Source organism: Pelodiscus sinensis, chromosome 2, assembly GCF_049634645.1.
Source record: "Pelodiscus sinensis isolate JC-2024 chromosome 2, ASM4963464v1, whole genome shotgun sequence".
NCBI classification, from domain to species: domain Eukaryota; kingdom Metazoa; phylum Chordata; order Testudines; family Trionychidae; genus Pelodiscus; species Pelodiscus sinensis.
In genome coordinates, this window is record NC_134712.1 from 91968798 (window position 1) to 91992245 (window position 23448).

The window sequence follows — 23448 nt, forward strand, 5'->3', positions numbered from 1 at the left end:
TATTCATGAGATAAATGGAAGCACAGTGTACTGAACTCACTCCTTTTCATCCACAAAAATTGCAAGCCCTACATTCTCAGTTCTCCTTAGGAAAATGAAAACTAGGGCAAATTACAAAAGGATGAATGTAAACTAACACCAGAAGCACACGCAGACAAAATTAGAAAGGCAAAGGTGCAAAATGAGATTAAACTAGCTAGAGGTATTAAGACTAACAAAATACTTTACAAATGCATTAGAAACAAGGTGAAGACCAAGGACAAGATAGGCCCATTATTCAGTGAGGGGAGAAAGACAAGAACAGAAAATGTGGACGTTGCAGAAATGCTAAATGACTTTTATTTCAGTTTTCACACAAAAAAATTGTAGCAATTGGATTTCTCACATAGTAAAGGCCAATGAAAATGAGGTAGGATCTGAGGTTAAAAAGAGAAAGAACAAGTTAAACATTGCTTAGACATTTCAAATGTTTTCAAGTCAGCAAGGCCTGATTAAATACATCCTAGAATACTCACGGAGCTGACTGAGAAAATATCTGAGCCATTAGCAGTTATCTTTGAAAACTCATGGAAGACAGGAAGATCCCAAAGGACTGGAAAAGGGAAATATACTGCCAATCTATAAAAAGGGGAATAAGGACAACCTGGGGAATTACAGTACAGTCAGCTTAATCTTAGTACCCAAAAAGATAATGGAGCAAATAATCAAGCAATCCATTTACAAACACCCAAAAGATAATAAAGTGATAAGTAGCAGTCAACATGGATTAGTCAAGAACAAATTACATCAAACCAACCTAGCCTTCTTTGATGAGGTAATAAGGCTTGCAGATAGGGAGGAAGGAGCAGACCAGGAAAGTTTTTAATATGGTCTCACACGACCTTCTCATAAACCAACTGTAAATAACTCTAGAAACTCTGGATGGAGCAATTAAAAAGTGGGTGCATAACAGGTTAGGAAACCATTCCCAGAGAATAGTTATCAGTGGTTCACAGTCTCACTGGACAGGCACATAATGTAGGGTCCTATTGGGATCAGTCCTAGTTCTATTTCTGTTCAAATCTTCAACAATGATTTAGATAATGGAACAGAATGCACGCACAAAGTTTGTGGATGATACCAAGCTGGGAGGGGTACAAGCACTTTGGAGAACAGAATTAAAATTCAAAATGACCTGGACAAACTGGAGAAATGGTCTTTGAAATAAATAGGATAAAATTCAGTAAGGACAAATGCAAACTACTGTTAGGAATGAAAAATCAATTGCAATTATGCAAAATGGGAAATGACTGCATATTTATTGTAATTAATTTTAAGCAGTCAAGTATTATTTTACATTGCATCTGCGTGCACACAATACACGTCATTGTAACAGATTTTTTTATTATCCCCTCCTCCCAGTAGTATTCAAGAACTGCAAAATATAACCAAAAATATAGGCAGCGCTTTCTTGACAAAAAACATTAATGACATCACACGATGGGGCAGCAGGCTCTTGACCCTCATGTCAGCAGCGTCCAGGGGGAAAAAAATGCAACTGTGACATGCATGCGTACATAAATGAATGACAGCATTTATGGATCCTAAGCTGACAGGGCTGGGGTAGTCAGGTGGACTTTATCAGAAGAATAAAGATCGTGAATTCTTGAATTGTAATGCCAACATAATAAGGAGCTCTTCAAATGTACAAGATGCAGATATTAAGGTAATAAATATAAATCAATAGTGCATGTCAAAATCAAGGATGTAACTTCCTTTTTGGAGTCCTTGAACTCTGATTTTCCTTGCTTTCTATGCATGAGAAAACTCCAAGAAGAATAAAGCGTCCAGGGCTCAGCATGGCTGGGTGGCAGCAGGCCCCTGCGTGCACACACTGGCTGGGAGAAGCAGATAGCAACTCTACCTTTGTTGGTTCTTTCACTACATCTTCTAGCATAAGTAATAAAAATATAATAAAAAAAGAGCTGTGACCTGCTCTTTTGGAAGTCCTGTTCCTGCAATGTCAAAGCAAACTGTGTACTCAGCAAAGGTTTCTTCCCTGCACCAGGCTCGCCTGGGCTAGACAGTAGGGACTGGCTGGACTCCAGAGAAGTCAAAGACAGATCCTGGCTTGCTACACGACTGAATCCTCTAGTTGCCTGTCCTCCCCACTGTTTACAGTGAGGATCCGCGAGGATGCTTCCCCAGAGTATCCATGATGCCCTTGGGGATGGCAGTGATGTCTCTGCCGAGAATGACATGCAGCTCCTTTTGAAAGTGGCAGGTCTCTGGCTCCACACTAGAGTGATTGTTGGTCTTCCTTGCCTTCTGGTACACCTGCTGCAGACTTTTGGCTTTCACATGGCACTGATTCTGGTCCCTCTTGTAGCTTTTTTTCCTCTATACACCAAGTGATGGGCTTGTAGATGTTCATGTTTTTAGAGCTGGATCAGAGCTGTGCCAGCAGAGCCTCTTCTTTCTATAGATCCAGGAGATGCATCATTTCCTGAGCAGTACAGGCAAGAGCACACCTGCAGCATGTAGTCAACATGGCCAGCTGGGCACTTGTTAGGGGCGCTCTCCAAGCTGGCTAATCTGGAAATTGAATTTTAAAAAATTATGGGGCTTTTAGGGAAGGTGTATGTAACTGGCCACTGAGTGGCAGAGGTCAAAATGTTAACAGAGCAGTCAACAGGGGGCATTGTGGGACATACCCTGGAAGCCACTAAAACCACTATACGTAACAGTGACTACACTGACTGTGTCATCTTAAATAATTTCACCTCTATGAATGGCGTAATAAGTCAGTGTAGTGTATATTAGTATAGATACTTACAAAGTTAGGTTGAGATAAGCTACCTTGTGTCAGACTAACTGCAGTGTAGAACAGGCTAAGACTGTAGCCACTTACTCAGCTTGGCAGTGGAAGTACAAGTGGGTGGCAACTCTAAAATCCAGGACTCTCTGGTCTGGCAACTGGACCATTGATATTGATGGACAAGAGTCTCAGCTGGCCAGGTTCAGGGACTGGGCTGGTGGTGGGGAGCGCAGCCACCATGGTAGCAGGTATGGTGTGGTGGGTACAACAGCACCTGGGATGGAGGCAGCGGGGGCTGGCAGCACAGTCCTAGCTGTGCCAACACAGCAGAGAGCGTAGTCATTCCTGGGCCAGAGGTAGAGGGCCAGTGCCCAGGAACACAGCCTGGACAAGAGCCTAGGAGTGCAGCCTGAGCCAGCGGTAAGAGCACGACTCAGTTGGAAACAGTACTGTGGGGAGTGTAGTCCCAGGCCCGGACAGGAAGAGTAGCCCCAGAAGGGCTGTGGGCCTACAGCAGGTAGCCTTAACCTCCCCAGTCCAGAAAATTCTGTTGTTCAGGATCGCTAAGGTTCCAGGGGTGCAAGATGAGCAAGGTCCCACTTGTACAATAATTATCTCCCTGCATTTTACAGTACAAGTCAGTTCAAGCCAATCAAATCCTCTCTTTAGAACTATATCTAAAGATATATAAAGTAAGATAAATAAACTCAGCTAAAGATAATTTGTTTAGAAAGCTCAAATTTTAGGTGAACAATTTGAGCTCTTGCATCTGAGAGGTCTTAACATTGACTTTTCTGACAACTGTTGTGCCAACAGGTTTACTCTCCACTGGTTGGGGCTGACACAATTATGGTGCATTGAAAGAATACCATGTTCCTGCACGGTATCTGCACCTCTGGGTACTCTATGGGAAGTAACAAAAACCATGGCTCCACTCAATAGCACTGTCAGCTTTCCTCCTGATAACAATCACTGATATGTAGAAACAAAAGCATGCTGCAAAGTGTAAAATTTAAAGACTACATGATGTGCAGTAAGAGACCTGTATTTAGAACTTTTCCCCCCCCTCTATTAAATGTTACCCATTCACACTCTGCTGCAGATTTGCATTCTTTTAAATTCTAAGATGGAATGATCTGAAAGGTTTCCAGTCATGGAGAGATAAGTTGAAAAAATTAAACACACTAAAATGGGTTAAGCAAAAATTTCAGTGTCAGATTTCCAAACTCCGCTTCAAAATTCTTACTTTCTTGGGGTATGTCTACACTACCCCCCTAGTTCGAACTACGGGGGGTAATGTAGTCATACGGAGTTGCAAATGAAGCCCGGGATTTGAATTTCCCAGGCTTCATTTGCATAAAGCCGGCCGGCGCCATTTTTAAATGCCGGCTAGGATGGACCCCGTGCCGCGCGGCTACACGCAGCACGGACTAGCTAGTTCGGATTAGGCTTCCTATCCGAACTAGCTGTACGCCTCGTGGAAGCCTAATCCGAACAAGCTAGTCCGTGCCGCATGTGGGGTCCGACCTAGCCAGCATTTAAAAATGGCACCGGCCGGCTTTATGCAAATGAAGCTCGGGAAATTCAAATCCCAGGCTTCATTTGCAACTCCGTATGACTACATTACCCCCCCAGTCTGCTTAAATTTAAGATCGAATTTACCATCCCAATAAGTAAAAATGTCACAGGAACTATTGAACATGACTGTCATATTTTACAACAGAAGCAAAATATTTCTTCCAGCAGTAGGTGAATATTGTGAAGCCCAGAGTTCATTTTAAGACTGTGTGATGAAATTATCAAATTAGTACTTAACATCCATCTTGGTTAAATATATGCTGCATGCCAAACACACTCAAAATTGGCATTAATTTTAACATTAATCATGCTGCACAGGTATAACACATGAGGAGTGCAATAGCAGCTGTGAGGATTTATAATTGCGCCACTGCCCACTTATTATTCAATTTAATAAAGGGTATGTTGAAAACATTGCAATACACTAACCAGGTTCTAAAATTAGAACAGAGATTTTCAGTGCTGTTTTTTGTACAGAGCCTAGCACAATGGGATAAGTCATGATAGAGATTCCTAAACGCTACAGTAATACAAATATATTATTCTAATGCTTAAATAACTGGAAGGATTTTACAACACACTGGTAAACAGCTATAAGCTATTTGCTTTAAGAACTCATGCTACAAACGTACAGTGTACAAAACCAGCATTTGGGAGGGAAAATGAATAGCTTTACTTAAAGATGGGGCACAGTACAAAGAGAAAAGAGCATTTGTTAAAAAGTAGCTCAAGTGGATGACACCCATTATGTGCTAAAGTTGGCAGTAGAGAATTTTGTAGGCAATGGGAAAGATGGCAGCTGAAACCAAAATGCTGCTTCAGAACACTAAGGGTCAAAATAAAGAGAAGTAGGAGAAAAACTAAAGTTAAAAAGTGGGTATGAAGAAAAAAAAAAAAGGAACCTGGGTGAGGCGGGAGAACAGTGTCAGAGAAGAGACAAGTAATACAAAGACAAATGTGGAGACACACACAAATGACTGTTTCAGAAACAGAAGGAACACAAATAATGGTTGTGCTCTGCTGGCACACAGCCCACACTCACCATGGGATTTTTATTAGCATGAACACTAGGAGCAACTATCACAAATGTAACATTTGTTTTGGTAAACCAACAGCTTATCATGCAAGAAATGCTGCACCTCAGCTAGCCAAATGTTTTGACATGAAAACAGCAAAACTTTTTCAACAAAGCAAAATTCATAAAAGTAGTTTCTAAGTCTTAAGTGGAAGATGCTAGAGAAGAGCACAAGATTGTTCCCTTTTACTGAGTCCACTTTGTACTTGGGAAATGCCATTCCTAGAGGTTTCACAATTTTGAAATGTTTATATTGACCAAATAGGTCATGTTAGGAACCACTGGATTTGGTAAACCAAAAGTAGGAGGAAAAACTAAAGTTTTGGTGAAATCCCACTGTAGACAAGTCAGATTTCAGTCAGTGTTTACAATCTCATTTTAAAACATTATCCAATATGACAGCCTGATGTACTTTAAAATGTTGAGAAGCTGTGGTTAGAGCAGAAGATGGTAGTCAAGATTTCTATGTTTTGGGCTTGGGAGCCGTATTACCCATAGCCAGTTTTTTGTCACAGTCTGCATCCCTAAAATATGTAGTATCTTCTTGGATTTTAAAACTCTTTGGGGAAAGGGATCTTATGTTTGTACAGCTCCCAGCAAAATGAAATTTCAACCCTGATTGGGGCTTCTGGGCACAAATTCAATATAAATACTAATTAGCAAATTATCAGCAAAATACTGGGCTTCTTCAAAAAAAGATTAAATCCAAAAAATTTGGTTTTGATTCAAACAGAGTAAGTTAAACTTTTCTGTCCTATTCAGAAACGTAAACATTCGTATGTAATTTATACAAATGAATGAATTTTTGATTTCATGCAAGGAAAGCAATATTTTGAACATTTAATTAGGTTCCATATTTTTAATAAGTTGGCTCCCTGTTTGGCTATTAATATATCTTAAACAGAATTGAAGGAGCTTTTGTGGAAGAGTTGTTTAATAATTAGTTCCCCAAAACATTAGATATATAACTTTTCAGAACTGCCTTTAGAAAAACGTTTCAAAACATTGGTTTAAGAGGGCATATAAGCTAAAACACTTCAACTTCCTTTGGCTGAAAAAACAGCCATAAGTGAGAGGAAAGCCGGGAGGGACCACAATTTGTAAAATTTCATTTCCCTCTTTATATTGTTAGTTGTACTGAATAACTTAAGATAAATAGGCAAAATGTCAATGGAAAGAATGTAATGAGAAATTAAAAATACTGGGATGAGGAGGCATCAGACTGGATGAAGTCACTGTTGTGTATGGAAAGCTACCATATAGATTTCCAGAACAAAATAAGCACATTTTATGCACAGAATAAGGAAAGTTATTGGAAATGGCTGGCCCTTCAAAATATTTTGCCCAACCATATACAATGCATCATGACCAAAGAATAAAAGCCAGCAAAATCTTTTCCATTGCTTTATTGTACAAAAAAGGCTTACATTTGACTGCCAAAAAAGAAGCATTATTTTATGAATTCAAGAAGTTAGTACATTATCTTCTGTAACCTTTAGAGAATGCATCCATCGAAGAAAAAATAGAAAACCCTGTCACCTTCAGTGTACTAAGTTCTTTACATGATCAAACAAAAATCCTTTCATTTTATATCACAAGTCTGTCTTGTTTCAAGCTAAAAAGGGATTTTACATATAATAAGAGTATCTGTGTGTTTTCCCCCATCCTAGGCTGACACAGCTGGAAGCACAGCCTGATGAAAAAGCCAGTGCACTTAAAGCTTGGATTTTTATAGGTTAGTACACAACTGGTTATCCTGACAATGCATAAAAGTGACTGACAGAGACATGCCTGTCTATTAACTCTGATCAAACCACCAGAAATTTTTCAGCTTACTGTTACTTCCACACCAGACACTAGTGAGTTTTCTCTCTCAGGGTTCATACAGGTATCATCTCCAGTTCCATTTCTCACTAGATCATTTCTCAACAAATTGTTTGGCTACTATTGTAGCAACAGAAACTAGTGACAAAAGAATATGGAAAATTAAGTCATGTGGTAGTGGTAAAAACTGAATTTTATGCAACAGCATTATGGGGAAAAGGATTTTTTTTTTAATCTAGTTTTTTTTTCTAAACACAACACAATGGTTAATTAAGTTCCCAAAAATATTTTAACTTTTGACCTTGTACAATATATTCTGACAGACAACTAACTGAAAAGACAGATATCTTAACTAAAATGTCCAAAAGGAAATAAAAAGGAAGAACAACAAATAATGGACAAAGCAGCACCTTCTTCCTCACTGCTCAGACTCTCATTCTGTTTATATGTACTAGCACTGAAAGTTATTGAGAGTTTAAGTGGCCTGCCATTAAGGTATGTCTAGACTACATTGTATTATCGAAAAAACCTGCCCTTTTTCAAAAAAAGTTCACCTGTGTCCACACTACAATTGCATTCTTTCGAAATTAAATCGAAAGAACACAAGGGTTTTTTGACATTGGTAAACCTCAAATTACGAGGAACAATGCCTTTTTTGAAAGAGCTCTTTCAAAAAAAGTGTGTGAGCACACAGAACAGGGACATTTTTCGAAAGAAGAGGCAACTAAAAAAAGCACAGGTGTTCTGGTGGCCATTCTGTGAATAGTAATCAGGGCTCTCTTTCGAGAGAGCGTCCATGCAGTCCAGATGCTCTCTTTCGAAGAAGCAGATTCAATTTTTACAATCCAGTTTTGAGGTGTGGATGCTCTTTCGAAATAAGCTTTTTCAAAAGCGCTCTTTCGAAGAAGCTTCTTTCGAAAGAAGCTTGCAGTCTAAACGTACCCAAAGTGGAGTGTTCTGTAATGCAACAACTGCACCTACACTATGTTTAAAGAAGTTCTGAAACAAAGTATTAAGTAACTACAAGTTCTTCAAACAGAAGACAACTAAGACTAAAAGTTCTGAAAAAAGTCTTCCACAACTTAAAAAAGTGTTAAAAATAACTAAATTTTCTATTTACAACTCAACTACCCAAATTTAAAATCTATATTTCTATTTATTATAAATGGAGAAAATTCACAAAGGGGAGTCCAAAAAAACCATACTGTACACCTATTTTGTATTTGGTTAGTAAAAGTACTCATGATTCTTTCTTCTTCAGGAAGATATTCATGTCAAGCAGGGACAGGAGGAGAATCTCTTTTCTACAGAAAATGAAAATACAGGATTCTAAAGTTGTCAGGGACTACAGCGCCAAGAAAATCAAAAAGCTTTCTGAAAATAATATCTTAATCTCCATGATGTACTCAGCATCCACCCTTTCACTGTAAAGCATCTCTAGACAGGCATTTAGTTTCTTGAGTTCTGCACTTCAGCTTCTGTACATAGCTAGATGTTACTAAAACTATTTGAAAAGAACTACTAATTTTCTTTCACAAAAGGGAAAAGAATGCAGCTGCTGCTGCCTCAAGTAAGTTGAATTTACCTGCATATTAAGTCCAACACAAAATCTTTCATTTAAGATTATCCATATTCATATTTAGAAATATTTATCTTAATTCAGTGTTATAGCATGTAACATACTAAATGATTAAGCTGCCTTATACAGAAAACATTACTATCTGTATTATATTGTAAGGTGTCATTTAAAAATATCACAGCTCATGCCTCACTATCCAACTGAATCTTCTACAGCTCCAGTACTGAAAGAGGAGCATTAATTTGGTTGCTATGGTAATCTCCATGGCATCAATGCTAGCCAAAGAATCAAAGGTAGTTCTGTATCTTATCCCTGGAGATTTCAACCCTGGAGAAAATTTAGCCTCTTTCAGTGTCATGGAGTTATTTTCATGATTAAATAGCTAACAAAAATGCATTCCACTGACGAATATCCCTCTTTCTATCAGCGCTAACAATGGCTCCACTAGCTTCCTTTCCAGTTTGTAACTTAGTAGTCAAAAACTATCAACATCAAATCAATCCTTGCTTAATAATGTGTTGAAATAAAATGTTTCTGTTAAAATAAGTCACAATTTGCACTTAAGATTATGAATCATAAATAAACTATTCCAAAAAAGTTTTGAAAAGGTATTTGGTATCATTATAGATCTATCTGTGGGAATTAGCTGTCTAGGGATGCTTATATTTATTCTTCCACCATAAACATGCATCCAGACTGTAGATAATTCACAACTGGGGTACAGATCTAAACTACATCCCTCTTTTGAAAAAGGGATATAAATTAGATGCATCAAAATTGTAAATGAAGCTGGGATTTGAATTTCCTGCCCTTCATTTACATAATGGCATCCGTGGGTTTTTTTTCAAAAAGCGGCTTTTTGGGAAAAAAAACCCGCAGTCAAGACAGGGATCATTGGACAGAAATGTCCCGTTTCGAAAGATCCTGTAAACCTCATTTTTTGAGGGTTACAGGATCTTTCGGAACAAGGCATTTCTGTCGAACAATCTCCATCTTGACCGCATTTTTTTTCTCGAAAATCTGTTTTTCGAAAAAAGCTGCGGCACCATTATGTAAATGAAGCACAGGAAATTCAAATGCCGGCTTCATTTACAATTTCGATACATCTAATTTACATCCCTTTATCGAGAAAGGGAAGTAGTTTAGATGTACCCTAGGAAAATAATAATCTGTTTCCAATCAAGGACTGATTTTTCCATGACAAAACTTCTGTACAAACAGTCCCCAAACAATTTTTACTTGTTTATAAAATATTACTTAGTAAGGAACTATTTTAATAAATAACTCTCTATCAGGTCTTGCATTTAACACATCTTCTGTGGAAAACTGCAAGTAATTGATTTTAGAACGTCCATATAACAAAGCATTTATGCAATTAACACCACAATCTTCAACTTTAAAATGTAAAAAGTGGTATTTCTTTCAAAATAACGTACAGTATCTAAAACAAAAATGTCTTTATGGAAGCTTAAGCGTTCCTAGCCATTATAATTTCTAAGAGTCTGTAAGATTTATATATTTCATTCTATGCTTTTCTGCAATTTTTGCACTTCCATTCATATAAAAAGATCCTGATATAGGTCAGACACAACGTTAAAAGATTATCACATGTAACAAGGGATATAGCATATTTTACCTGATTGTTGCCTGTGAACAAACATGTTGGGAACACTAATCTTCAGAGACAACAGTCAGAATAATGCATGCAAATTTCCCAATTTGATTGGTTTCCGATACAATGTTATAATTAAGAAAGCTTTCAGGTCCCCACTCTTTCACCTGACCCTGTATTTCATAACATTTGAATACATGCAAGTCAAAACTAGCAAAATACAGACAAAAGGTCCTCTTCTGTGAAGATCATCATTAAATGACTGACTTCAATAAATAAGGCTATTTGAAAATTATACAATCCTTTAAACTAGGCAACTTAGTCTTCTTTTTTATCAAGTATATTTTTCTGTCCATGTTCTTCATCTGAAAGTTCTGCAGATTTTTCTTTTTTTTCCTGTTCTTGTTCTTCCTCACTACCTTCATCTGTAAGCTCCCTATCTCCAGTTTCCTTTTTAGACGTTTCAATTTCCTCTATACCTCCATCTGTGTCAGCTGTGTAGATTCCATAACACATGATGCTGATGACACCCAGTGGTAGACCAAAGAGAAAGCAGCCCAGAAGTGGAGAACTCTTGAATACAGACTGTTGAAATACAATTTGAAGTCAAAAGCACTTTAGAGGCTATTTAAGATACCTTATAGCATTTCTTACAATTTTCACTATATTTCTGAACAGCCTATAATTCTTTCTAAACGCACTAATCCATTTTCTTGGGGAAGGTGAGACATTTCTTGAGCCATCATGCCAATGCTGTTTTTAACATGTGAAAAATCTTTGAACGTGAAGAAAAATAGTTTCACTAGGGAAACTGAAAAGTACTATGGGGCAACTATATATTTTGTAATTGGAAAATAGGTGAGAGAACTGTTGAGTTTAATATTGCAAATTTAACATCACAATGCAGTTGAAATGTGCTGGAGGTAGCAACAATACTAAAGATACCTGACATTAAATGACCCTATTTTCATTTAATTATAACTTTGTCAAACTTTACTATTTGGGGCTGAAATTTTCAATGCAAGGTGCATGCTTTAGGCTGATTTATATTATATATTACATACATACACACACACACAAAATCAGTTTGAGATGGACACTTGACATTTTATATAAACAGAAATTTCATCCAAAACAGTTCAGCCATTTCTGAGAATGAGAAAATAACATTTTTTTAATGTTAAAATAATTCTGGCAATCTTTTCTTTGGAAAGTTTTCATGCCCTAGGCTTTATAACAGAATCTTAACATTGGGCAAGGGGGGTGTGCATAGATGACCTTTTAATATCCTGTTGAAAATCTGGCCACATTTGGCCAGTGTAAGCCCACCTCAGCACAATCTCAAGAGAGACTTGCTAGAATTTAACAACTAAAATCTCAAAAATTCTATCCTCACTAATCATGTGCGAACATGCTCAAACTTGTTTTTTTTTTGCAATGTTGGAAGTTACACAGTAAACGAGGCAGGGTACACAAGGAAGAGGAAAATACAGTCTCATGGTTTGGTCTGTTGAACATTGGTCTTGAGAACTGGATTCTATCCCTGCCTTTGACATAGACTTCCTGTTTTATGTTGGGCAAGTCACTTAAACCAGTCTTTCATGAGTGGATATTAATTGTTTCTTATTTCAGGCATCACTTGACTTCAGATGTTTGGTAAGATCTGAAGAAATGCAGAGTACTGTAAGCTGCAATGGAACTTGGTGGGAGCTGAGTAGATGAACTGCTATATAAACTGGGATACTCTGAAAATCAGGTTGTCTTAAATCTGGCACCCAAAACTGGCAGATAATTTCTACCTTAACCTCTGTGCCCCTTAATCTCTCTGTGCCACAGTTCTCTGTAAAATGGTAAGGAAAGTTATTTAAGTTAAAAGCCAACATGGAGACAACAAAAATTGCCATACAAAAGTGTAGTCTTGAAATTAGATGAAGGTTTCTAACCATCAGAGGAGTGACATTCTGGAACAACCTTCCGAAAAGAACTGGCAAAAAAACCCAAACTAGGTACAAGACTGAGCTTGATAAGTTTATGGACAGACTGGTATGATGAGACTGCCTATAACAACAAGTGGCACATCTACAGCTATTAGTAAATATGTCCATTATCCAAAGATGGGATACTAAAGGAAGGCTGCATTACTACTGTGAATTATTTCACAGGTGTCTGGCTGGTGGATCTCACTGACCTGATTGGGGTCTAACTGATAACCATCTTTGGGGTTGGAAAGGAAGCTCCCCTCTCATGTCAGATGGCAAGAGTCCCTGTTGGGTTTTGGCTTTCCTCTGCAGCTTGGACTACAGATCACTAGAGTAACTGGTGGCTTTTCTACATCTTGATCTACATCTTGAAGTCTTTAAATAGTGATTAAAGATATCAATAATTCAGCATTTATGGGTCTATTATAGGAGTGGGTGGATGAAGTTTGGTGACCTACAGGGGTGTTGTGAAGACAAAGTATTTAAAGTTCATGAAACATACACCATAGTGATGAGTATCATAGAAAAGCAAAAATTAATAATTCTGCCATCAGATCATGGTACAAATACTACACAATAAACAAAAACAAGAACACTGAATAACTGATAATTAACTGAGCACAGTCCATGCTATGCAAAGATTCCTGTGTGGGGAAAAAACTTAGTATGTGTGAAAACGGAATTAAAGACATTATCCTGAGGTGTTTGCACAAGGGGGATGAATTAAAGACTCACAGGCAATTTTTATATTGGCATTTCCTAAGTGATGAGTCCTTGATTTTGCAACCTTATTATGTTATTTTAATGTAGTTTGTGTATGGTTTATTATAAGAGCTTCTTATTTGTCTGAGAAAAGGGGGAAATTACTTTACCCAAAACTTTCCATCAATGTGGAAAACCTCAATGCCGCTATAAAAATAAGGGAAACTGTTCCCAGTAAACATACACAACAAATATTCAGCATCTTTTTTAAAAAAAATAACCCGTAACCTAAAATACCTCTTTAAAATGTCACTGTAGTCCCCCCCCGCCCTCCATTATACCTTAACTGAATTGACAGTAGCATTTTTCAGTGTAGGTAGGTTCCAGAACTGTCAGAAAATGGGTTCCAGAAGTGTCAGAAACAAAGCTTTCGAAGAGCTTTTGAATCCTCCAGTGCTATACCTTTTAACTTGACCTTATTCATTTTAATTGACAAGAAATAAAAAGGAAACTATCCATCATGTGTCTGCAACCAAAAATTCAACATTTCAGTAGTCTGTAAAATTTCAAAACATTTCATAACAATTTACCATTTTTATTTAATAATTTAAGGGTATTCTTTTTTAAAATCCATTGTGTGTGTAATTACTGGGAGTATATTCAGTGATTTTTCAGAAGAGGTATTTTTTACTTTTTTTTGGAAAAAGATATTTAAGTCTTTTTGATCTTGAAAATATGGATGATATTTTATTTTGTATTCAACTGCATGTGGGGTTTTACTTACCACTACAGTAGACTTTGCATCATAAATTATTCTCTTGATTCGTTGAAGAAACCCATCACCCCCTTGTGCCTGAAATGTCAAAAGGAAACAGATATCAAAACAGTCAATACTGTTTAGTTAAATATCATATTAAACTGACCTTTTGTGGGATTTTTTTTTTTTTGGTATGCAGACTTTCAACATTCCAGAAGGCTTTACCAGTACCTGATTTTTCCTTGAAAAAGGCTAGCTACTGGGATAGACATTCTTGTACCTCATGAAGCTCAGTCATGTTTCCAGTTCTTCCAAAAGTTATGGTTTCAATAATCTCTTAAAAGACACATTCTCTCTTCACTCACAAGATCATTTTGCTTTAATTGAACAGGGTCAACTGGTACAATGCTAGTACTCACCATCTCTTCTATCATATACAAATATTAATTATTTACCAGTTCAACTAGTTTACCAATACAGAGCCACACGCTTGTTCATTTCCCCGCTGGAAGAATGATTATCATTCATGCTTATAGGCTACATACTTATTTCTTCAAGGATCTAAAGCTTGCATATAAGGTTATAAGTTTTGATGCCCAGATTCCACCTCTGGTTCCTTCCACTATCAGAGTTTCCAAAAGTGACTTTGAAGAAGTGGAAAGGAAGGTAGAGAGCATGAAGCTAGAAGTACCAGTTTAAGAAATAACCTCTTCCTTCCTCTGAGTATTTTGTCAGTGAATTTCACAAGAGTGGCAACTAACACTGACACAACCATTGAACAAGCTGGTTCTGATGACAACTGTTTAAACAGAGATTGGTGTCTGCTCTCCTGAACTCAACATCTGACAGGTACCAACAGAAATTTTTAGAATTCTTCTGTAGGAATGATTTTCTGATGAAAAAGACAGTTTTCATAAAATTGAAATTTTTCACGGAAGTGGAGTTTCTAAGAATTACATATTGTAAAGAAAACAGACTACAATTTTAAATGAACATGATTCAGAAAAATAAAAATGATCTAGAGAGGAGTAGGGGCCACAACTCATTAAATAAACACATGCTTCAAGTTCAGATCTAGGAAGGAACACACATAAATTGAAGAGTCACTGCTTTTTTCAAGAGGTATTCAAAGCAGCGACAAGGGCACAAACACAAGCTAAAAATGTGGATATATAATGACTGTACAATAAGGAATTAAAAGTGACAAGATGAAATTTTCTGCTTTTAACTATACAGGGAATAACAGCTATTAAAAAACATTCAGATGAAAGTGGGAAACTTACTTCTGCTGTACCATCCAAGATGTCGTTAATGAACTGAACCAGGTCTTCGGTACTCTCAATGTGTCTATCTGGTAAAAAATACTGTTGGTTGGAAGTGTTCAATACAACAACAGTGGGAATAGTCAGGTCACTGAAAATACAAATAAGAAACTGAGTATTTAACAGGAAGCGCAATATTAAATATTCTGCTGACAAAAGAACAATGCTGACAAAAGGAAAGTAAGTGCCCATCTTCAGATACCCACGTAAGGTCATTTGTACAAAACAAATGGAAAGGGGTGGGGGGGGGGGTCTGGTAGGAGGGAGTTTTACTGCAGAATGACTACATGAGAGCAATGAGGGGTCAGAAATGGAGACCTGGGCAGCTATAACCCATTTGGGCTGCCACGGGTAGAGTAAAAATAGCTCTCTACTATGTACTTAAGAGTTAATTTGTGTATGTGTCTGTACGTTTGTCCCCCAAGCTTGGAGGGGTGCATGTGCCCCCAGCTTGGGGGACAGACATACAGACACACAAACAGACAAACTCTCAAATATACTGTAGATAGCTGTTCTTTCTCTACTCGCAGCTTGGCCCGCTGCAGGGGTCATGGATAGAGGCTTCTCACCTGGCCCCAACATGCTCCGGTGAGAGAAGGCTGGAGTAGTCCTCTCCCACTGGGCAGTCTGCATAATGAACCCCTCATCCCCAAAACAAACTTGTTTTGAATAAATTCTAGTACAATATAAATAAAAGGGGGAAAAGCTTCATTATTTTTAATTCCACAGATTTGGCATGTATTTCATTAATTATGTACCTCCTGAGTTTAGGCGGTACGTGTGTATATGCATCCTCCATATAATGCTACAGCAGATAATCAATTAGCTGAACTCTCATATAGCAGACAGCCTTGTGTTTCCAAAGAGTTATGGCCTCAGGTAAATAAGGCACTTAACTATATGCATAAGTCTTCTCCGTAACTGCAGCATGCAATTTAAGCCCATATGCTCATGATCCTTTGCTTTACCAAGGGAGTTTTCATTTGTCCAGGAGAGCAAGAATTCTGTTAAATTTCTTAATGTGACGCATCAACAATATAATTATATCCAGTGCTTTTTTTGTGATGGTACTGCCAGGTACATTTTGACATATGGATGTTTTGGGTGTGATATAAGTAATTATACAATTCTGAACATTAATCCAAAATGTTATTTAGAAGTTAAAAAGATCAACCCTAAAACACTGCTCTTCCAGCTTTCAAGTGTGATATATATGACAAAAAGTTAAAACTTATTACAAAAATACCAAAAATGATGACATATTGCAAGAGTTTGAAATTTCTCAACTGTCAGAGCCCTGCTGCTCACATCCCATGATAATTTCTAAATATGGCTTTCCCTAAAGATTGTTCTTCTCCACTGGGTACTCTTTTTGGAGCAACAACTGTAATCAACAACAATCCAGTAACAAAATATAATGTAGTTAGTTGTGCAGGGTGAATAATGGCAAATTATGCCCACACGAGGAATTGTGAAGTAAAAAAACCAAACCAGAACAAAAACAGAATAAAAACAAAGAAGTCCATTTCTACCCAGGTAGCAGTGACAATTCTTGCTACTGTTACATTGAAATATACTTTATTATTTACTATTGTTAACAACGATAGTAACTTCTGTTTATTTTGTCCTCAGCTCCTGGGGGGAGGAGAGGAGATTTTTTAAAAAGTACCTGTTGCTCCCTTCCTCCAACAGGTTCTTAAGATTTCTCAATTAATCCATTACATTTTTTCCTTGAGTTTGTATGTCTCTATTCCAAAGACCTCACATATCAAACAACATTTTGGCAGAGCTGAATTAGACACAAAGTTAGCCAGCCAGGTTGTTGGGAAGCAATTAATATTAAGCAATTTAAGTGTAGGATTGATTGAGATACCTCTACAGCATACATGTAGTACAGGGACTGAAAATATCTTGTCTAAAAACCCTCAATCTTATGTACTGCAGTAAAAAGCTACATTTTATATTATATAAATGCATACAAAGGTATAAATAACCAAATTGGTTCCTATTTTGGCAAAAATTGAGCAATTTAAAAAAATACTCAGTTTGATGTTTTGACTTTCAGCATTAAGCACTTAGAGCTCCCGCTGAAGTCAATGGAAACTCTCAGAGGTGTTGAACACTCACAATCAGCACACTAAGTAGTATTCTTCCTACAAAAAAAAAAAAATGTCATCCCAATCTGAAAAGATTCTGACAAAAATCAATCTATCCATTTTTAAAGGAAACGAACTGCTAAACACTGCAATTCCCTAGCTATCATTGTGCAATTCAAGTCAATAAATCTATTCCTAACATCAAGCATGAAAATACTCTAAGAATCTCTCACTCCTGGGAAAAAAGTGATTGTTGAAGCATTATACAAATATGGTATTCTTTGTGAAGCATGTAAAGATGTTTCTCAATGTTTCCACAGCAGTATAAAACAGCAGGTTACTTCTACGAGAAAGTAGTCTCTTACATTTTTATATTGTTTTACAGACATTCAGTTGCTGCCACCTGGTGGAAAACAGAATGGACTAAAAGTAAAGTAGCGTGTACATAAACTTTAAAGAGTTATGTACAACACATAATATTCTTTACAATTTTTAATGTAGCAAAAGGTTGTTTATGCTGTAGACTCACCATTTCGAAATATATATATATATTTTGGGATAAAATAAAATCTCAACTGTAATGTAATTATAACAAGTTTCCATGTACTGGAACTTACACAGATAGGACACTTTTACACTGGGCAGCTTACAGCGACTTTGTGTTAATGAAGTTAATTTAATCTCCACCAGGGATCCACTGAGAATTAAGGGTGATCCCATTCCACCATCCCAAATTGCCATTGAGTCTAAAAATGAGATCATGAGGAGCCTTGGCTAACATTGTGCCCCACATTTCAGGAAATGATGGACAATCATTTTTTTCTCCAGAAAAGACAAACATGAAGTTCAAGTTACCTAAAGTATGCCATCAGTTCAGAGAAAAACATTCCATAAATTGGCTCTCATGTTTATACAATCTAATGATCAATGAATGTAAGTAATGTCAATTTAGCTATCTTTCTTGTCAATGTCTAGAATTATTTCTATTATTCACTGTTTCCGTTACACAGAATTTAACATATTTCCCATAGAATACAATTGGTAGTAGTACCAACATGATTTTTAAGTAAGCCTCACCATGCAGTGCTGTCTTAGAAGTTTGTTACCTAATGATCTGCATAAAACCTTATGTATTTGTAGTTCACAGGCAGAAGACAACTTAGAATTCAAGAGTAAAAGTTGGTCAAGGGAAAAATGTTGATACTTCTCTTCTAATAAGTAAAGCTATACATTTTAAATGAGAGAAAATAAAATCTCTTCAAATCTTTTTAGTCTGTCTAGGTGACTAAAGCACAGAAGCAGGCTCAACAGATGGATCTTGAAATGAGCTGCAAACTAGTACAAGCACAGATAAGAAAGAATATTCTCGTCAAAGTTTACTTACTCCATTAGTAAGCTATTAATATAGTCGTTACCATCCATATGGCCAAACTGGAAGTTCCTATCAAAAATACAAAGAATCAAGAAGGAAAGCCAACCAATTATACATTAATAAAAATTATACACTAAAGCCTTCAAAAATACTCTTCCTACAATATTTATCTTATAAACTTTGAAAAACTACATAGGGCAACAGCAACTGGTACAATCTTCACATTCAAACTTTCAAAGCAGTCCACACACATTCCCATCTTCAGCTACTACTCCTTGTACCTTTTTTTTGTCTGATACACTTACTACATGTTCACTTGGCTTAAAAAAATTAAGTCTACTGATGGGAGAAAATAACCTATCGCAAGTAAAGGCTACAGCTTTACGTAGAGATCCCGGGAACCATCATGGCAGCAGGATTAGATAGGAAAAAAACGGAGCAATCAAAAATAAAAACTTATTTATAAACACGTTTGGAAGGAGGTCTCTTCTTTCCTAACAGGCTTTTAAAGAAAATCTCAAACTTAACTTTCAGTTGACTGGCAACAATAATCACACTTCTGTTGGAAAACTAATGGATTAATTATAATGAAAGTATTGCCAGAAAAACATTATAGTTATGTTGCATAGTTTGCCCTCTTGAGAGGAGTATACGATTAATTCATTAAAACAGTATTTCTCAATCCGGGAGTTACAAAAGGCAATTATGGGCAATTATAACCTAAAGCAAAGAAAATCTCATACCCCTACACATCATACACCTTTACTCTTCAAGGTGGCGTATTTTGACAACTGCTCAAAAGATACAAACAATAAATTACACCGGCTTATCCTTACATCTTTATGTGAAAGTAAGAGGGGAAAATGTAAGATTTTTTTTTTAATACTTCAAATAAGGTGCTGCCAATCTAAATATGTGAGAAATGCTGCATTAAATGAAGAGCATACAAGACTGCAAATAAAAGCTATGCAACCATAGTATTACATGTACCTGTGAAAATGGTCTCTATAATCTTTGGCGACTTCTTGAATAACAGTCTTTAGCCTATCACAAAAAAGAAAAGAAAAGGAAAGGTTACAACAGTAATGAAGTCTGTATTTGCAAGGTTTAAATAAACCATCATTTCACTCTTTGGATAGGAAGCTAACTACTTAGTAAGGCAAAAGAGCATCTCCCTTCTCTCACTAAGAAAATTCACCATCCTCACAAACTGAATAAAGTACTTTATAAAATGCTATCTTCATTGGACCAGTTATAATTAAATTTATCTCAACTGCCATCAGCAAATGTACCATACCAACTTCCAAAAAAAATCCTAAAAAACTAGCACAAAAAGGACTCAAGAATATAATTATTTTTAACGAATTAGCAACTCAAATGAAAGAGTCATGGCTGCCTAGAGTTATTTGTCCTCAATTTTTTTGGCAAATTAATATCCAGATGGATAAAATGTATTTCTTCAAATGGGTCACTACCACTTTCTTTTAATGGTATGAATGACTAAAATTACTGATCTTTTTTTTAAAATATGTGACTGTCTCAACTTTTTTTTTAAGTAAGCTCTAATTGGCTGACCTCTAGCTTTCTTTTATAATTTTTTTAAATTAAAATTTAGTTATTACTATGATCTAAAAAGCTACACATTTCATTTGCATGAAGACCACAAGATCCTGGACTATGATTAGCCATTTGGAGAACAATGACAACCTTACCTATAGAAATGTAATAATAAATCACTGTACTGCTAAGATACTTCTAATAAAAGGCACTATTTTTAACTGCAGTTACATCTGCAAAATCCTTGGTTTGCATTTCAGATCTATGTAAGTTAATGCAAAAATTAACCCTTCTAATTTCCTGTGTGTAACTACGGAGCACTATGGTAATGTAATGTAGTCTTTGATCAACAGGGACAAATTCAGGCAAAAATTGACCAAAATAGATTATAAATGTGTCTATGTCACAATCATAGGATTTTAAAATAGTAAAATTTCACGATTCAAATATTTAAATCTGAAATTTCATGGTGGTGTAATTGTAGGTGTCCTGATCTAAAAAGGAATTTTGTGTGAGGATCACAAAGTAATTGCAGAGGGCACTGCAGCACTACTTCCCTTACTTCTGTGTTGCTGTTGGAAGCAGCACTACTTTCAGACTAGGCAGCTGGCTGGAAGTCCAACTCTGAAGACAGAGCCATCTCAACAGCAGCACAGAAGTACAGATGGTGTGGTGGGGCCACTCTTAATCCTTACTCAGCAGCTGTCTCTCTATGAGTACTTGGTATTGCCACCCTTACTTCTGCTGCTGGTGGGCTGCTGTATTCAGAGCTGACCACACAGCCACATTACAACTAGAGATGTTAAATATCGGTTAACTGATTAGTTGATGAACCTCATGAATTCTTATTGGTTAGTCGACAATTCTACAGTTCCTGCAGTGGGGCCAACAGCTAGTGCGCTCCGTCCCCAGGCCTGAAGAGACCCTTGCTACCCCACGCTGCTGCCACTATATCAGAGGCAGCACAGTGGGATGCCAGACAGCAACTGGTCTATGAGGGGAGCCAGCTTAAAAAACAGATCCCCTTTAAAAACTGTCTGCCTGTCTCTGCAGCAGACCGTTGGGGTGGGTCTAAGCTCCCATACCCGAAGTAGGCCAGCTGGCCTGCCCGCCTGGCTCTTAATACACTTTAAATGCAGAGCTGCAGTGGGGTAGGTACTGGACCCAGTGCAAGCAAAGACTGAGCTGGGCTGCTGGTCAGCCTGCTAAAAAATGTACTGGCGAGGGCGAGGGAGATGTGTGTAGTCTATAGCATTAAACCACGGGTCTCCAGATGCCTTCCTCAGAAGGCAGCACAGAAGTAAGGATGAGAATACCGTGACCCTCCTAAAATAAATTTGTGATCTTCCTGCAATGGCTTTTTTCATCACAATTCCCAATTTGAGAAATGTTAGTCTTCTCCACAAAATCTGCATAGTATAAAGTAAAAGCACTCAAAGCCAGATTTCATGGGAGAACATTGGTCTTTGCCACATTTCCCATGTCTGTGAATTTGGCAGGGCCCTAGTCATCAAGTAGTCATAGACTTCAGTAGGGCTGCTAATTGAGCAAGATCTGAAGAATCAGGTCTTAGATTATTTTAGCAAGCTCAGAAAATGTGCACGTACCAATGTTTTCCAGTGAATCTCTAGATTTCTGAACACTTAAAACAGCTTAAAGAATTTGAACTCTCCTTTCTAATCTGAGATAAACTAGTAAAGATAAAACCTGATGCAATTCTAATGTTCAAATCAAAACAAATGCTTTACTTTTCAAAACGTCAATAATACTGTACCTGGTATGTTCAGCTGAAGAGTTTTTGTCATCAATAATCGCAATAGCCACAAGTTTGCCTACAATATGGAATAATATATCTAAATTCATCACTTTGCGATTAAAAGAGAATCTATTAAACTACACTCATGTATCTGTTTTGAACAGATCTGTTCTGAACACTAGTTATACAGTGTCTCTCAAATTGAGGGGTAACAGATTATTTTTCTCAACTGATATTTGACAGAATAAATTTTTATTTGAAAAATGAATATGCATTTTTTCCTATCCTACCTCCCATAATTCAACACCACTGAGCCAATCTAAGCTCCTTAAACACACATCAGTAAACTATCACACACACATATTCACAAGGCTTTTGGAGGGTGAACTACACAATACCAAAACAAAACATTGTTTAGTCTAATCTTGAACTTGTTGTCTACTCAGTTTCACTGAACAATACAGAATTAGCAACACGGTACTGTGTGATTTCAGCTTAAATAAGGTATTAATTCAAAGTCCCTTGAAGACAAAGGAAAGTTTTATACTGACTTCAACGGCTTTGGATTAGTACCTAAAGGAAGGATGAAATTTGATTTAACTCAAACCAAATGTGATTAGGTATTACAATATGTGTACTGCGGTCAACATGATATTTTTTATATACTAAAAGTCAACTGTGAAATACGAGCCTTAACTTTGAATTTCTTTTGGAGGCTCAAAAAAAATCAACCACATTTTTCATCCATTTTGTTTGTGGCTACTGTAAATACTGTAAATAACTTGAAGGTGGGGCCATCTTACCTGTATCTCCAAGTTCATAAAGTGTAAACCCATCAACATTAAGATATCCTTGGAATCTCTCACGGTTTATCCAAGATGACAGATCACCATCTTCATATTCTACCAAGTGAAAACAATGACAATAATGTAGAGCATTATCACCAGTAGTGCAGTAAGAAATTAGGTTAGGATTGACAGTAAGAGTAGGAATATACATCTTTTTAACTTAATACTCTACCTTCCACTTCCGGAGTTATGGTTTAAAATATTAACAAAAGCGGGGAAAAAAAGTTTGGTGATTTCATATATTTATATAATGTTTAGAAAGGTATTTTATTCAGAAAAATCCAGAGAAAAGTACAAGGAAAGCAACACAGTTCTCGCAAAAAGGAGACTACTGATTATGTGTATTAAATTGTAAATATGGAATTTTCTTCACTCTAATGCTTTCAGCACTTCAGTTGCAAATAAAACTAGCTATTTTTGGCAGCAAGTTCCCTTTCTAGTCTTTGTTCAATAATATTTTCTAAATAACGCATCTACAGGTTGAACCTCTCTAATCCAGGACACTCTCATCCAGAAATATCCAGAGTCTGGAATGATTCTAGTTAGCCACATGTCTATTTTTCATGGGTATGGCCAAGTTTCCTGCAGTCCAAA

General features: G+C 36.8%; 1 protein-coding gene across 3 annotated transcripts in view; it reads right to left on the minus strand.

Annotated features, from left to right (window-relative positions):
- Nucleotides 1-6841: 6841 nt before the first annotated feature.
- Nucleotides 6842-23448, minus strand: part of TMX3 (thioredoxin related transmembrane protein 3) — a 54406-nt gene continuing 37799 nt past the window's right edge. For 2 of the 3 annotated variants that reach the window (XM_075921034.1, XM_075921035.1), the window contains 7 exons: nucleotides 22810-22908; nucleotides 22025-22082; nucleotides 19684-19737; nucleotides 18706-18762; nucleotides 15187-15316; nucleotides 13931-13999; nucleotides 6842-11050 (listed from right to left, as the gene is read on the minus strand). In XM_075921034.1, the coding sequence (XP_075777149.1) occupies nucleotides 10784-11050; nucleotides 13931-13999; nucleotides 15187-15316; nucleotides 18706-18762; nucleotides 19684-19737; nucleotides 22025-22082; nucleotides 22810-22908 (734 nt within the window). In that variant the 3' untranslated portion in view covers nucleotides 6842-10783. Of the gene's footprint in view, nucleotides 11051-13930; nucleotides 14000-15186; nucleotides 15317-18705; nucleotides 18763-19683; nucleotides 19738-22024; nucleotides 22083-22809; nucleotides 22909-23448 lie in introns of those variants that run through there. The other variant, XR_012901578.1, reaches the window with a different exon arrangement.